Source organism: Hyaena hyaena, unplaced genomic scaffold (genome assembly GCF_003009895.1).
Source record: "Hyaena hyaena isolate Hyena2069 unplaced genomic scaffold, ASM300989v1 scaffold_303, whole genome shotgun sequence".
NCBI classification, from domain to species: Eukaryota; Metazoa; Chordata; class Mammalia; order Carnivora; family Hyaenidae; genus Hyaena; species Hyaena hyaena.
In genome coordinates, this window is record NW_024080934.1 from 502,196 (window position 1) to 517,833 (window position 15,638).

The 15,638-nt window shown below is 41.1% G+C and overlaps 1 protein-coding gene across 2 annotated transcripts in view; it reads right to left on the reverse strand.

Annotated features, from left to right (window-relative positions):
• Nucleotides 1-669: 669 nt before the first annotated feature.
• The window catches only part of DENND5B (DENN domain containing 5B), a 194,993-nt gene continuing 180,024 nt past the window's right edge, over nucleotides 670-15,638 (reverse strand). For both annotated transcript variants that reach the window (XM_039247677.1, XM_039247676.1), the window contains 5 exons: nucleotides 9,751-9,833; nucleotides 9,074-9,200; nucleotides 7,151-7,325; nucleotides 4,052-5,503; nucleotides 670-1,314 (listed from right to left, as the gene is read on the reverse strand). In XM_039247677.1, the coding sequence (XP_039103608.1) occupies nucleotides 5,320-5,503; nucleotides 7,151-7,325; nucleotides 9,074-9,200; nucleotides 9,751-9,833 (569 nt within the window). In that variant the 3' untranslated portion in view covers nucleotides 670-1,314; nucleotides 4,052-5,319. The remainder of the gene's footprint in view (nucleotides 1,315-4,051; nucleotides 5,504-7,150; nucleotides 7,326-9,073; nucleotides 9,201-9,750; nucleotides 9,834-15,638) is intronic.

Here is a 15,638-nt window from a genome sequence, read left to right on the forward strand (position 1 = left end):
AGGGTCAGAGAGAGAGGGAGACAGATCTGAAACAGGCTCCAGGCTCTGAACTGTCAGCACAGAGCCCGATGCAGGGCTTGAACCCATGAACTGTGAGATCATCACCTGAGCCGAAGTCGATGCTTAACCGACTGAGCCACCCAGGCGCCCCTCCTGTTCACTATTTAACTCCTCCATCAGAATACAAATTTAAAAATATATATATAAATGAAGAATATAAATTCCATAACAACAGGAATTTGATGTGCATGTATGTTTAAAATGCTATATGCAAAAAAAAAAAAAAAGCTATATGCCCATATCTTAAATCAATGACTTCAGTAATGCCTAAGGGTAGTCAATGAATCTTTGCCTTCTGTTTTTCCTCTAGACTGTAATTCTAGTTATTTTTGAGTGTCTTGTTTAAGAAATACTTCCCTCTTCCAAGTTCTGTATTTTCTTCTAAAAATTTTGTTTTTCCTTTTTCATTTAGGTTATTAGGCCAAGAATGGAGTTTTCTGTATTATGGGAGGTAGATTAAAAAAAAAAAATTTTTTTTAAACCTCTTCTGGATAACCAGTTGCCCAACAGGTGTATTTTTACTCGTTAATGGTTTTGGTTTACTCCTCTACTTTCTCAAATCGCTTGCCACTGAGTATTAAGATTTTATAATAACAAAGCAAAACAAAGTATCAACCCCACAGTTTTATTTGTAAAGAACAAAGCATGAAAATTCATATTTAAATGTACTCCAAAACCTGAAAAACCCACGTCAGTTTCTCTGATATGTATGTTAAAGTGCTTGATATCACAATACTCTTTACATTTTATATTATGTTCAGATGAGGAAAAAAAATCCAGTTCTGATGCATTGTTAACATACAAAGAAACACAATATAATTTAAATGCAGAAATGTTCATTTTTTAAAAAAGATACACAGGGTACATTTACACACGGTTCAAGTGTAACATAGAGGGATTTTTCTATGTTTAACACCCTCATTTGACTGACAACAGGAACTCCTTATGGTACCTCTCTACCGTGAACCAGATTTGGTTTGGAATAGACTGGAGCCACACACAGATTCATTCAGGACATTGGATCAAGCATGATTCCCTCCCACATAACCCAAGGATGCCCTGGATTCCTTTCGGTGAGGAGAAATTTTTTGATACATCTTTTTGTTCTTCTGGTGTCAACTGCTCAATGTGATACATTTCTGGAGCTAATCTTTATTCTGTCCTTGAGAGGATGATCAGCTCCAGGAAGATCTGGAACAATGAGTTTCTTCTTGGATTCCTCTGATCACACCATCAGCACCCTCTTCAAAAAAGCTTGGAAATCCAAGAGATTTGTAAATATATTTTAATAAGAATAAAGGACCTAGAAGTTTATAATTTGTTGCTGTTTCCTTTTAAGCTAAATGGTAATGTAACAAATGCTCAGGTAAGAAACAGGGACTTCAAAAGAAACTGATGACTTGGAAACAGGATTCATTTTATAAAAGTAGAGAGGAGCCCACGACTCCATTCTCAATCAATGAAGGTATGTTAATACTGAAACAGAAGTAGGTAAGGTTCAGACTGTCCCTTCAACATGGTGAAAAGGATAGAGCAGTTTCTGTAAACCTCACAAAGAAAATACAATTCTCAAAATGAAAATCTATTCAGAAATCATAATTCTTAGCAGAAAGGAGATATTTCAGTTAAGAGTTAAACTCTCAGTGCTGTCAAATAAATATTTCCCTGGGGATCTGAGGTCCACACCTGTTGCCTCCTGTTTCAAAATATCTTAGAGGCATCAACATGTATCACACACAAACTGTTATGTATAGTTTCTACCTCTCTTTCACATACATTTACATACAACAGTGCTTTATTCCAAAAAAAAAAAGGAGACCTAAGCAATTCAGTATTTCCCCTATGTCATTCATGTAGTATGACAGAAGTTCATTAAAATGATTTCTTAAAAAGACATGTTAAAGTAAATACCACAGGGGCACCAAGATTCAAAAGTGTCTGCAACATTTAAAATAAATTTTAGAGGGTAACTGCAAACTTTTGTAAGATCTAGGTTTCTTAGATCAGATTCTTGCTTCCAGTGGGAAAGCGGAGGGAGGGGGGAGTTGGGAAGCCTTACTTTTGTTCGCTGTAGGCCAATTTTCCCCCAACTGGAATTCCATTTTATGCTACTCCACACTGAGCCAGTCGTTTTTATGGCGTTAATGAGTTAATGAGCCCCAACCAGGGCACTGCTTTAGGGTCTCCCGTATAATACCAACAACAGTGTAATGCGGTCTGAGAGGTGGAGGTTAGGAGATTAGGAGTTTCAGGACATTTGAAAAACACTTGGAAATCAGATGTTTCAAGAGGTAATATTTTTGGCAACTTAAGTTTAAAACTATTTCCTCTTAAGCTATTATCATGTGAAAATACTAATTATGGTTCCAGGCATTGCTTTTTTAATTTATTCTGAGGAAAAAAATCAATTACAAAATTGATTTTTACTTAAACTTTGAGGTGTGATTATAAAGCCATATACTGATTTTAAAAATTAATATAGCAAAAAGGAGACCCCTAAAATGGGTGCGGTCCCTCCAAAAGTCAGTATGTACACTTATTCTCAAGATTCTGCTACTGTCCTGCTCAAAATATTCTGGTACTGGCTGCTTAGAGACAGTTATAAGTCACATAAGAAAGAAGTCTTATTTCTTTAGAATGATTTCTTTGTGGCCTCAAACTCTGCTTAAGCATCTTTTTTATGAATAAATTTGGATCCTAAGGACTTGCTGTTGTTTCCAAATATTAAATTTCTTCTGAAAGGTCAAGGTGTACCATCACGCAATACTCAGAAGAATGGGCTGTAGGCCATTCAAGTGGCTCACAGAGAGGAGCCCACGTTTGGAGCCCTGGCTGTATCACTGGAATAACTATATGGGCTCCCGAGGAGCCCAATTTGAAGGGTCCAGCCCTCTAGAGGATGTGTTAGTTCTGGTGTGACTATTCCTGGTGAAAAGTGGTCATTCCCATTGTTACAGTCCTGTTACACAGAGTGGGATAAAATGTTACGTGTAACTTCTTTTGGGGATATTACTTTCAATGTAATGGTTTTAGTCATAGGCCCCAAATCCAATTTTGCTCCCAGTTTTTATAACATGTAATTCTCAATCACTTCAGAACCATTTGTTAAAAAAACATGTTAATCCTTATAAATGCTTATTATAAATGGATATTAATATTTATATCCTACTTGCTTGGGCGTATGAATAAATATCCAGGGGTAGAAAGACTTAATATGAATGCCTCGGAGCTCAGTCTCATGCAGCCTTGGCGTAATAAAAAATGAGAGTTCTAGATTCTGTGTTGTCACTGACCAGCTGTGGGGTAAGTATTTAAGCTCTCGGCTAACCTAAGTCATCCTTCGGCAGCCCAGAGGTGCCAGAAGCATGGTCTTAGGAGAAAGGTAGTAAGAATAAAACCCTGCACTGATCATTCAGTGGTTTCTGATCACTGCAGCACAAGAACCCTGTGTGAAATAGGTTCTAAATGTCTCCCATAAAAGACTTTCCACGATCCTGGAAGAGCGGCGTTGCTTTGCAGACACACTTTAGACTCCGGCAAACACATCTCCAGTCTAGCCAAGTCACTCAGAAACCTCTTCTTAAACCCTTTCCATGGCTTTCTGAACGCTGCCTTCAACTCCCCAGTTGCTCCTCAAGTACTAACTCAGGTATTAAAAGGGGATGTGCCTTGTTTGCCCGGCTGAATACAGTGCTTGATAAAGGGAGTGAGGCACCTGTTCATTAGTTTCCTCCTCCAGGAAAGAAGGGAAACAACACTGTTGGCTAAAGCCCAGGACCCTCAAGATCGTACAGGGGTCCTGGGAGGCCACGGCTTTGCTTCACAGCCACAACTGGGAATAAAAGCCGGCGCTGTGCTGAGGCAATTTCACTGCTAACAATGTGCAAATGCCTAATTGGTTACAGGACCTACCATAAACGAAGACTTAACCAGCTAATACCACATTTATTTAAAACTTCCTTATAAAATATCAAACTGGAAAGTTACTCACAACGTTTGGTCTTTCAAAACTGTTGCCTCTGGTTCTGCTTCCATTTTGTCAGCCTACGCTGTGCTGGCTTTTACCTTCTCTGGGCCAGTTGTTTTATATTATTATCCCTTCTTAAAAAAGGAACATAAATCTGGCCCTGAAACACCCAGAAAGGCTTCATTCTTTCTCTTTCCCTCTGTTATTTGCATTATCATGGTCAACAAATACTTTCACAAAAACATTCCAAGCTACACTGAGCCCTCCTCCTCCTTAGACATTCCTTCCATTTCCGGAGAGGGGGATGGGCCCAGGAAGGGGGGAGGTGCCTGGAACCTAACAAAGACAGGGTTTGAGATTTATCCTTGAGGTAAGAACTGCTTGCAGGGTTTAGATGGCCAAATTACAAGTACAGAATCAAACTACCGTTTGCAGTTCTTATAAACGTAAGACCAACACTTTGAAAGTCACATCTCCTCAAAGTACCTCACATAACAAGAATAAAAATGCCAAGAATGAAGTTAGTCTAGGCTAATCTTTCCAAAGTGTAAAGAAGCGATAATCCTACAATTTAACATACTTCTCAGGGCTTTCTGTGTTCTCTTTCCAGTTCAGCCAAGCTCCTGGGGTCCAGTATTTAAAATATTTGAATTGTATCTTTATCTTGTGCTGACGGAAAAAACTTTCCAAGAGACTGGAGGAGTGACTCAATTCAAATGTATGAAACCAATTGTAACTTAAAATATAGAAGTGAGGACTATCACGTACAGTAGGTAAAGCTGTTTACATTCACAATACAAAGGGTCAGACACACCGGGATGGATGGCTATGATATAACAATGCATTCTGGGTTCCTTTGTGATACCTGGAGGGAAAAAAAAAAAAGCCCGACTGGGTTGCACTGTAATTGTGTGTTTACTGGCTTCTTCCTGGCTAGCACCACTCTTTCCCTCCCGACTCCTAGTGCGGTTAAGCTACTTATGTTAAGTCACAGGAATATTCAATCTAAGAAAAGTATCTTATTAGAGTAATATAATTTCTTAGAGAAGATAGCATATTTACACACATCTAACACATGAAAATACTCTATTTTATACTAAATTCCAGGTTCAAATGAACTACAATACAGCATTTTGCCTTGTCTGTAGTGTGAGGATTGTTCAAATTGGGGAATATGGTGTGTCGCCCCCTGCAGTGACTCACTACCTTGTCAGACAAGTCCAAATCAGTCCCCATAGCTGGGGAAGGTTCAGGAGCAAGGGGTCTGGACTGAGAGTTTCTAGCCAGTCGGGTTACACATCTACTCCTTTGATGAGCGATCCTTCCAAGACTATGGTGAAGTCCTGAATGGTCTGCAGAATGCGGATGAGAGAGTTGACAGTCATGCGGTCCCGCAGGAGGGCACTCTCCTCATACATTCGGGTGATGGCCGGACACTCGGCTAAGAGCGGGATCCACTGTGGGAGCAGCCGGTCCCTACAGGGTCAAAGAGAAAGAAGTCCTGAGCCCCGCCGCCCTTGCTGCAGGACAACCCACATCAGAGCTATTGGTGGGCAGGTGTGGGACTGGATGGAGCAAAACCTAGCCAAGCTCTCAGGTCCACAGAGAAACCAAATTCAAGACTTTGGAAATTTGCTAGTTAAAAAGATACAGTAATGAGATAGTGTCAGCTAATGGGAAATCCCAAGAGACTGTGAAAATAAGTTTGGGCAAATTGGCCATAAGGACTTACCTACATTAAAGAGATTCTCTATTCTGATTTAACACTTTAAAAAAAAGAGACAGAATGTCATTTTGTATCTCTTTTTTACAGTGATGCTACTCAGACATTTGTGGCAAGGTATGCCAAAGTACACTGACCCTTTGAGAAGAAAGACTAAGTTAAATAGTCAGGATTAGCATTTTAAAAAAATGTATACAGTGTAACAAGGTAAGGAGCAAAACAAAAGAAAAACATTCAGTAGATTTTATAAACCAAAAGAGGGGTTGCATCGGTCTAATAAATCAGAACAGTTAAGAGATAAAATGACATAAGGATCATGTTCAAAAGGAATTTTAAAAGCACAGCTGACACTGGGCCCTTTTATTAAGAAGAAATCTAGAGCTTAGTTCTTTCAGGAGGACATCTCAACCTTCAGTGTGTCCTGATTAACCTCTGACATCAGTTATCTGTCACTAAATATCTAAGACACCCTTACTGAGCATCTCTCAATATGCTTTTTTAAAAAAATAGTTTATTTAGTAGTAATCTCTACACCTAACCTTGGGCTCGAACTCACGACCTTGAGGTCAAGAGTCACATGCTCTTCTGACTGAACCAGCCAGGGCCCCCTCAATATGCCTTTCATGACAAAAGCAACCATAGCTAGGCCTGCCAGTCTCCTGTTGGGGATCTAGGTCCGTAGAAAACAACAAACGTTGCCAGATAACTTAAAAAAAAACCTTGTTCTAAAGGCCTACATGTTTCATTTCTTATAACTCTGACAGCTGTTTAAAAATTAATGGATTGTAAAGCTCCTATGCGTCATTTTCAAAAAACAAAGGGGTAGGAAACTGTCAAAGGGAAGACTTCATACAGTTAAGAATTATTTATATCATATGAAGTCTACAATGTTATTAAATTTAAAACAACATGCTGCTATATATCCACAACACAAACTCTACACGATGAATATCTATGTGTGTAAGTGCTGGTGTGTCAAATTCCTTACTAAGGTACCTATTACCTATCTACCTACCTACCTGAGGAGCCGTGTAGTGTAATGGTTGAGAGCTTGGGCACTCAGGTGAGACTGGGAATGAATCTCAGCTCTGCTGCTTTCTGGCTGTGTGACCTTGGGAAAGTCTGCTAACTGAGCTGTGCCTCATCTGTTTTCTGATTTGTACAATGAGGGTCCCAGTGCTATTTCACGTAGGGCGGCGGTGAAATGCTAGGGCGACTGAATGAGTACCCAGCAGTGTCACTACACAGCAAACACCCAATAAACGGTAGTTTCATAATAAAACCTGCAATGAAAGGAGCCCATGGGAGAGCTCTGGAAGGGGCACGATCAAGGACAGCCCCTTCTGGACTCCTGTCCAACACATAACAAAGATAGAGAAAGTCAAGAGCTGGCTTTATACCGTGTTCCCAGGCAAACTAAAATCTGGAATTTGCCGTCCTTCCCAATGTTCCTGGGCGCAGTATTAATGGCATTGACATAGTGGCAGAAGGTTCTGCAGGATGATTTCTGAATAAGGACATCGTCTTCATTGTCTAGAATCTGGTCAGTGGCTTCAAAATAAGCAACCGCTTTCTCTGGGGAAGGAAGTCAGAATCATATCAATATACATTACACATTAATACTTCATACACAGAAAGATTAATCACTTAGTTTATTCTCGAAACACTAACGATGCTTTGCATTAGAGACAGTCCAGAAACCAAAATCATTACTTTATCACTGATTTCATGATGAATTCTAGAGGTCCATGTTTCCCACTGGGATGATACACTCCCAGGAGTTTATTTTCTAATCTAGACTGCATTCCAGAAGCAAAGTTTACTTTCTTTAGAATACCTTCAAGCAATGGAAACTGGCAAAAAAAAAAAAAAAAAAAAATGGACTCCTCTGTTAAGACTGGAACCTTCTAGGAGTAACTAGCAAATACATAGTAGCCATCGAGATGTGCCCTCTGTTCTAGTTATACAGTGGCTGGCTAACCTTTTACAACAAAATCCTTGAAATGGAACTGACTCAGGAAATCTGAGGAAGAAATATGTATACATATATTAGAAACAGGAGCAGTAAGATTCTGGGCATTCCAAAAGAAAAAAAAAAATCACTCTTGGAGGCCGAGCTCTGTCAACTTTCTTTTCTTTGTCTAAAAATTCTAAGTTGGATAAAATCAACCACTTCATCTAGACTATATTTACAAGACACAAAAAGATTAATCACCCCTTTAAGAAAACTGGGAATTCTAGAAGAACCACATACCGGAATAAAGACTGCAAAGCTTATTTAGCAAGCTAGAGCAGTATTCTCCAACAAAACTCTCTGTGGTGGATGAAATGTTCTGTACCTGCGAGGTTCAGTTCAGTACTAGGTAAGGCAGGTGTGACTGAGGAGTGAATTTTAAATCTAATTTAAATTAAATACATTTAAGTTTAAATAGCCACATGTAGCTAGTGGTACCACACTTACTGGACAACATAAAGCTAGAGTAAAACGTAAGTTATTTTATGTCACTCACCCCTTAGCTCAAAGCTTTTCAATGACTTCCTACGTCAATCATGATAAAGACCAAAATCCTTCCAAAGGCTGGAAGGTCCTGCAGCACCTGGCTCTCCCCAGGACCTTCTTACTCTCTGTCCCCTCCCCCTGCCCTGGTAGCACTAGTCTTGCTACCCCATGAAACGGCCAAGCACACTCCCACCTTGGGGCCCCTGCCTTATCAATTCTGTCCTGGAGGGCTCTTCTCCCACATACTCACGTGGCTCAATTCCTCACTTCCTTAAGTCTTTGCTCAAATATCACCTGGTCCACAAAGCGTATAATTACCCCCACTTAAAAAAGCACTTTTCACTCCATTTCCTTTCACTTCATTTTTTTCCAGGCCAACCATCACCTTCTAACATACCTGCTGAACTGCATACTTGTTATGTTTTTCTGTATTATCTGTGTTTCTGCCCCCCGCAAGAATGTAAGTGGGTCAACCAGAGGAATTTTTGTGTTTTGTTTATTTATATCTCAATGTATATATATTTTTTTCAAAGTAGTCTTTATGCTCAATGTTGGCTTGAACTCCTAACCCCGAGTTCAAGAGCTGCATGCTCTACTGCCTCGAGGTATATCTTGAGCAACTAGAATAATGAGCGTCTGGAATATTATGGACACTATAATATTTGTCGACCGAATGAAAAGCAAAGATAGTGCTAATTTGATATTTATTTTTAAAAACATACTCCCTTGTCACTAGCCCTTATTTGCTTAAATTCCTGGGTCTTCAAGTTTTCTAAGAAACATTTCAGTGCCCTTATAGTAACACACACCCCTGTTAATTTACCTATGAAGTCCCAGATGAAGACATTCTTGTGAAAGATGCGGGCAGATTTGAAGCCGTGGTGGAAGACTTGTTCAAGTGCCACAACCAGGCCATTTTCTCCGCACAGCAACACTGTGAGGCTTCCTCTCTGTGAAGCAAAACACACAGTGCCAAAGAATAATCTGCTGCATCTACGTTTAAGAAAAATACTAGAGAAGGAGTGCCTGAGTGACTCAGTCAGGCATCTGGCTTCAGCTCAGGTCATTATCTCTTGGCTCAGGAGTTCGAGACCCACACCAGGCAGGCTCTCTGCTGTTAGCGTGGAGTCTGCTTCGAATCTTCTCCCCACCCCTCAAAAATAAACAAACTTAAAGAAAAAAAAGAGAAAAACACTAGAGAAAAGAGTGTTGAAGGTAGCTATAAAGCATGTTCTTGTAGCTATTAGAAAGCTTACAAATAAAAACACACCCTCTATTGCATTATGTATCATGTATAAAAGTGGCTTTAGAATTATATATGTATAATTTTTTAAAAGTAGAAGTAGGCTCCATGCTCAATGTGGAGCCCAACGTGAGGCTTAAACTCACAACCCCGAGATCAAGACATGAGCTGAGATCGAGTCAAATGCAACACTTGAACGACTGAGCCACCCCAGTGCCCCTAAAATCCTATATATTAAGTTTGATTGACCATCATACCTCTTTTTCAGGTTTGTGAAAATGCTTCACAATATTGTTTACAGCTTCTCCAATTCCTTCTTGGATCTGTCCAGCATTGGGTTCTGAAAAAATAATGAACAGCAGCTAAATTCTCATGCAAGGGAAATACACTATGGGTTACCAACTGTGTCCACCCATGCAGGAAATGCTTCCCCAAAGAGGATGGCTTGTCAGGGGCTCCATGAAACTTGCCTCAGGCCAGTCTGGCCAAGGGGAGGCATCTTGGCACAAAGGAAAAGAATCCAAGAGACTCCTAGATTCAAATTCCAACCTTACTATTGCAATCTATAACCTTGGTTAAATGTGTAACTTCTGAGTCTGAATTTCCTCAATCTAAACTAGGGAAAATATACACCTCATGGGTCACTGGGAAAAGTGAATGAGATATTATAGGTGTAACTCACCTGGCATGGTACCTGTGCTAGCAAGCTCCAGGATCTGAGGAGTAAGGTGGGAAAGACCCCTGGCATCATTCCTCAGGTACTCCCTTATCCTACTTACCTCTGGGTTCCTTAGTGGGCACAGACCAAGGTTTGTGAAGCTCTGAATGGCTAACCTGAAATCTCTGTTGATCCTGTTGTGCTTAAAGTAAAAGGAAGTTACCAGGTACACTGAGGCACCCAGGGCCCAGAACAGTTTCCCTGTCTGGCTGTTCGGTCTATCTGGGTTACTGCTTCATTCTCCTGGCCTGCACTTGCTCAGGCCCTGTTCCTGAGGGAGAGCTTGGTGGGCTGCCTGAATGGGATCTAAACTACCTTTGCCTCCCAAAACCCAAGAAAGAAATGGTGAACACTTTTTATCTAGAGATTAACAAAAACAAAACAAAACAAACCCAACCAAACAAAAAAAAGATGGTGAACAGATTTTATTTAGGGAAAGAAGTAGGTAATGAGAAAAATTAAATAGCTGGTAATTTCTTATGGTGATTAATGCTTACATTTAATTTACATATCACACTGTAAAGGACAAACTACACCTTCTAGTGTTTGAGAATCTTTGAATTCAGGGTTGCTGGGTGGCTCAGTTGCTTAAGTGGCTGACTTTGGCTCAGGTCACGATCACTTTGTTCATGAGTTGGGGCCCCATGTCAGGCTCTGTGCTGACAGCATGGATCCTGTAGCCTGTTTCAGATTATGTATCTCCCTCTCTCTGCCCCTCCATCGCTTGCACTCTCCTGCTCTCTCAAAATAAGTAAGCCTTTAAAAAGAAAAAGAATCTTTGAATTCATACTGGGGGAGGATTTCTTGCATAAAACATTCTTCAGGTAAAACTCAAGCAAGTTTTTTCTTTTCTTTCTTTAAAAATTTATTTATTTTTGAGAGAGAGAGAGGGAGAGAGGAGAGGCAAAGAGGGAGACAGAGGATCTGAAGTCTGCACTGATAGCAGAAAGCCTGATACAAGGCTCAAACTCACAAACTGTGAGATCATGACATGAGCCAAAGTTGGACGCTTAACTGACTGAGCCACCCAGGTGCCCCCTCAAGTAACTTTTTCTATTATCAATGCATAAAAATTGTTAAAATAGAAACCTCTAATGACTGAAGGACTGATACTGTGGCCTCTTTAGCTGCTAGTATTGTTTTTCCTTTCTCTGAAATATTTATATATATAGTTTTTATGCCCAACTTGGGGCTTGAACTCACAACCCAGAGATCAAGAGTCACATGCCTGGGGTGGTTGGGTGGCTCAGTTGGTAAGTGTCGGACTTTGGTTCAGGTCATGATCTCACTGTTCATGGGTTTGAGCCCCACACTGGGCTCTGTGCTGACAACTCAGAGTCTGGAGCCTGCTTCAGATTCTACGTCTTCCTCTCTCTCTGCCCCTCGCCCACTTGTACTCTCTCTCTCAAAAATAAATGAAACATTAAAAAAAAAGTCACATGAAGCCAGCAAGGCACCCCTGAATATTTTCTCTTTTAAACATGAAGATCTAGGGGCGCCTGAGTGGCTCAGTTGGTTAAGTGTCTGACTACTGACTTCAGCTCACGTCATGATCTCACATTTGTGAGTTCAAGCCCTAAGCTGGACTCTGTGCTGATGGTGCCGCAGAGCCTGCTTGGAATTCTCTTTCTCTCTCTCTGCCCCTCCTCTGCCTACTCTCTCTCTCTCAAAATAAAAAACTTAAAAAAAAGTGAAGATCTATTCTGAAAAGCTTTTAAAAAATATAATGAAATACATAATTTCAAATTTATTAAAGTTTTTTATTTTATTATTTTATTCATTTAATTTTAATTAATTTATTTTGAAAAAGACAGAGAATGAACAGGGGAGGGGCAGAGAGAGAAGGAGAGAGAGAGAGAAGGAGAGAAGGAGAGAGAGAGAAAGAGAGAGAGAGAGAGAGAGAAAGAGAGAGAGAATGAATCCCAAGCAGGCTTGGATTCCACACTATCAGCACAGAGCCCAATGTGGGGCTTGAACTCATGAACTGTGAGATCATGACCTGAGCTGAAATCAAGAGTTGGATGCTTGGGGTGCCTGGGTGGCTCAGTCGGTTAAGCATCCGACTTCAGCTCAGATCATGATCTCACGGTTTGTGGGTTTGAGCCCCACGTCAGGCTCTGTGCTGACAGCTCAGAGCCTGGGGCCTGTCTCCAGATTCTGTGTCTCCCTCTCTCTCTGACCCTCCCCTGCTCATGCTGTCTCTTTCTCTCTCTCTCAGAGATAAATAAAAACATTAAAAAAAAAAAAAAAGAAACTCCTTTTCTTAACTAGAAAAAGGTGTGTTCATACCCAGGCGTGTCTCTACAAAAGTCAAAAACCCTGCTTGGACACAACAGCCACATTGGTAGACTGGCTGAGGGCGGGGGATGGAAGGTGGTAGGAAGTGTGGGGGAGGCGGGGCGGGCACCCTGGGGAAGTTGGCGCCCTTGTGTGTGGAGCTGGCACAGGTAGCAGAGGGCCACCAGGAGGCCAAGGGCGCTGTCCTTTGTCTCACGAAGGGCAGGAGCGCGCACAGAGCCCAGAGGACAGCGCTGTTACCTGCCCCGAAGGAGGAGCCACCGAGCACTCTGGGAGCACTCTGGGAACCCAGACGTAGCACCTCATTCACATCTCAGGGTTGAGTCAGAGACAGCGAGTGGCCTGTGGGCTGAGACAGCAGAAAATGAAAGCAGCCAGAAGTACTTGCATTCTTTGTATTATTTTCTTCCCCCCACCGGGGACTCACACCCGCGGCCTCCTAGACCAGTTCCGTTGGCTGCAAATAAAGGTGGAGGAACTGGGCAGTTCAAAGGCAGAAGGTGGCTCTCCCTTCCACCCTCCATTCAGAAGACCCACACAAGTGCAGCCTGAGAGTGCTGGCTTTCTCTCTCTCTCTCAAAATTAAATTAAAAAAAAAAAAAAAGGGTTGAACGCTTAATTGACCAATCCACAAAGATGTCCCTATTTTGAAAACTTTCATTCATTATATTTTAAAAAATTTTTTTAAAAATATTTTTTACTTATTTCTGAGAGAGAGAGAGAGAGAGACAGACCGACAGTGTGAGCAGGGGAGGGTCAGAGAGAGAGGGAGACACAGAATCCAAAACAGGCTCCAGGCTCTGAGCTAGCTGTCAGCACAAAGCTCCACCACGGGGCTTGAACCCATGAACTGTGAGATGATGACCTGAGCCAAAGTCGGGTGCTTGACCAACTGAGCCACCCAGGTGCCCCAACTTTCATTCATTATAAAACAGTCCTGTAGTAATCACTAGTATTTTATTTTTAAAGTCTTTATTATTAAAAAAAAATTTTTTAACATTAACTTATTAGAGTATTAGTGGGGGAGGGTCAGAGAGGACGCTTAACCGACTGAGCTACCCAGGTGCCCTTATTTAAGTTTATTTATTTTAAAGAGAGAAGAGGCGAGCACGAGCAAGGAAGGGACAGAGAGAGGGAGAAAGAGAATCCCAAGCAGGCTCTGTGCTGTCAGTGCAGAGCCTGATGCGGGGCTTGAACCCACCATGAGATCATGACCTGAGCTGAAGTTGGGACACTTAATCAACTGAGCCACCAGGTGGCCCATTTTATTTATCTATTTATTTTTATAAAAAAATTTTTTAATGGTTTTTATTTTTTTAAATGTTTTTTTAAATTTATTTCTGAGAGAGAGAGAGACAGTGTGAGCAGGGGAGGGTCAGAGAGAGAGGGAGACACAGAATCTGAAACAGGCTCCAGGCTCTGAGCTAGCTGTCAGCACAGAGCCCGACGTGGGGTTCGAATCCACGAACCGTGAGATCATGATCTGAGCTGAAGTCGGACGCTCAACCAACTGAGCCACCCAGGCGCCCCAGTTTTTATTTATTTTTGAGAGAGAGACAGAATGTGTGCAGAGGAGGGACAAAAAGATAGAGGGAGGCACAGAATCCGAAGCAGGCTCCAGGCTCCGAGGTGTTGGCACAGAGCCTGACATGGGACTCGAACTCACAAACCGTGAGATCATGACCTGAGCAAAAGTCAGACACTTAACCTACTGAGCCACACAGGGGCCCCTAAAAATTTTATATTTTAGTAATCTCTACACCCAACGTGGGCTGGAACTTACAACTCCAAGATCAAGAGTTTAGCATAATCCACTGACTGAATTAGCCAGGTGCCCCTAATCAGTAGTATTTTAAAAATTTACTTAAAACTTTTAGTTCTCTAAATATCACTATGCACACACTGAGAGAAAATGCCAGTTTCCCATCTCTGAATTTCAGAATTCAGGTTACTTAAAATTTTCTACTTATTGAGTGAGGAAAAGAAAATATGACCAAAAGTAGAGGATAAGGCCTCTCAAAACAGTAATACCCCATGAAACTGGAACTGTTTCAGAAGTTGTAATAATTTGGATGGACTGAGCTGAAATCTTTTAAAGTCAGTCTTTTAAGGGGCGCCTGGGTGGCTTAGTCGGTTAAGCGTCCGACTTTCGCTTAGGTCATGACTTTCCCTTAGGTCATGATCTCGCGGTTAGTGGTTCGAGCCCCGCGTCGGGCTCTGTGCTGACTGCCAGCTCAGAGCCTGGAGCCTGTTTCAGTCTGTGACTCCCTCTCTCTCTGGCCCTCCCCTGCTCATGCTGTCTCTCTCTCTTTCTCCTAGAAATAAATAAAAACAAAAAAAAAATTAAAAAAAAAGTCAGTCTTTTAAGTCAATTTAAGATTACATACCATAAATTTGCCAATTTTAAGTGTACAATTTGATGAGCTTTCACAGATGTACAGTCATGTAACCAACACAATCATTCATAATGTAGAAAAGTGCCATCAACCCCAAAAGTTCCCCTGTTCCCTTTTCCGTCAATCCCCTTTCCCAGCTCTCATCTACTAGCAACTGCTGCTCTGCTCTCTATCATTATTATACTTTTTCCAGAATTTAGTATAAATGGAATCATATAGCACCTAGCCTTTTGTGTCTGTTCCTTTCACTTATATAATTTCACGTATATAATGCTTCTGAGTTTCACCCATGTTGTTAGATGTATCAATAGTTTGCTCGTTTTTATGTATTGCCAAGTAGTATCCCACTGAATAGATGTAGCACATTCTGCTTATCCATTCTCCAGCTGGTGGATACTGGGGTTGTTTCCATGTTGGCTATTATGAATAAAGCTCCCACGAACATCTGAGTACAAGTCTTAGTGTAGATACATGGATTCATTTCTCTCCAGTACATATTTAGGAGTGGGATTCTGTGTCACGTGTATGCTAAGTGTATAGATGTCTTTATAAGTAACTGCCAAACTTTTTCTTCTGCATTCCCGCTAGCAACATCCAGGCATTCCACTGCTCTCCATCCTCACCAATATTTGGTATTATCAGTCTTTGTAATTTTTGTTTTTCTAGTGTGTGTGGTGTGAACTTTACTTCTGAAGGCAACAAGGAATTATGAATCAAGGAGATAATTTGAGAA